This window comes from Atta cephalotes (genome assembly GCF_000143395.1).
Source record: "Atta cephalotes unplaced genomic scaffold scaffold00002, whole genome shotgun sequence".
Classification (NCBI taxonomy): Eukaryota; Metazoa; Arthropoda; class Insecta; order Hymenoptera; family Formicidae; genus Atta; species Atta cephalotes.
The window spans coordinates 694,758-696,032 of NW_012130066.1; the positions used below are offsets into that span (position 1 = coordinate 694,758).

The following is a 1,275-nucleotide window of genomic DNA, read 5'->3' on the forward strand; positions in this document are numbered from 1 at the left end:
ATTCATAGCTAAAGTGTGCTTGCTTATATATTGTTTGCTTATTTGTTTTATAGAAACACTGAAGTGGAAGACGAAGAAAAGAAAGATGAAAGTGAATCTAAATCGCACGAAGACGATGAAAAAATTATATCCAATTTATCAGAGAAACCGCATGAATGTACAATATGTACCCGATCTTTTATATCGCAAATTGGCTTGCAAAATCATTTGTGGTCGCATTTACCCAAAGAGAGAAGATTCGACGGAAAGCCTATTTTACAATCTCAACACGTTTATTCTATAAATGGTGTACTTCACACGAATAGTGATAACAATTCGTCCAGCAACTTCATCTGTCCAATTTGCAGTAAAAAGATTTCTACAAAGGGAAATCTGAAAGTGCATTTAGAGACTCACAGGCCTAAAGGAAAGTACGGCTGCGACATATGTGGAAGAATGTACGCTTTACATTCTTGTAATAATTCTCGTAATAATTTAATATTTATTTCCTAAATACTTGATTAAAGAATTATTGTTAAACTATTGTAAAATAATTTTTTAATTTGTTTTTGTTTCCATATTGAAATAATATTAAGATTTAAATTTTTAACTGTCTAATAATGTATTAATTATGTTATTATTATTGAAGGATTTTCAAATATTATACCAAAGAAAATTTGATTTCTTGCAGTTTCAAAACTCAATCGAATCTGTTCAGACACAAGGAATACCACAGCGGCGTACAATTTCCATGTAATGTATGCGGGAGAGTGTATCCAACGAATTCGACGTTACGTGCTCACAGCATAACGCATTCGGACTTGAGACCGCACGCATGCCCGCTTTGTGATAAGACATTCAAGCGAAATCAGGATTTAAAATTCCACATAAATCAGCACACAGGTGCGAGGCCTTATCAGTGTCCTTACTGTCCGAAAGCTTTCGCGAGCTCCGGCAATTGTTTTTCACATCGTAAAAGAATGCATCCCCGGGAAGTCCATCGAGATCGACAAAGAGCGGCAGATTTAATGAGATGAACCATGGGCAATCAATATGAGGACTGGTCTTAGACCAGTCTAGAATTTTGGATGAATGTTCTGCCGAGGTGATCGTATATTGATCGTATTATCTCGTAATGTAAACTTTATTTCCAGAAATTAACGGTGCTAAGGTACGAAAACGGAAATTTTGTATGTTTTATTGTTCTTAAATTATTTATACATTTAGCGTTAAGTATGTTGTTGTTGGTATTGTATATTTTGTTAATTACTTATTGGATGTGTACATCTTTCTGCT

The 1,275-nt window shown here is 34.3% G+C and overlaps 1 protein-coding gene across 1 annotated transcript in view; it reads left to right on the forward strand.

Moving 5' to 3' along the window:
* LOC105622532 (zinc finger protein 16-like) overlaps positions 1 to 1,016 on the forward strand; it is a 3,730-nt gene extending 2,714 nt beyond the window's left edge. Inside the window, exons 2-3 of the mRNA XM_012203950.1 lie at positions 54 to 437; positions 671 to 1,016. Of these exons, the coding sequence (XP_012059340.1) occupies positions 54 to 437; positions 671 to 1,016 (730 nt within the window). The remainder of the gene's footprint in view (positions 1 to 53; positions 438 to 670) is intronic.
* Positions 1,017 to 1,275: the final 259 nt, after the last annotated feature.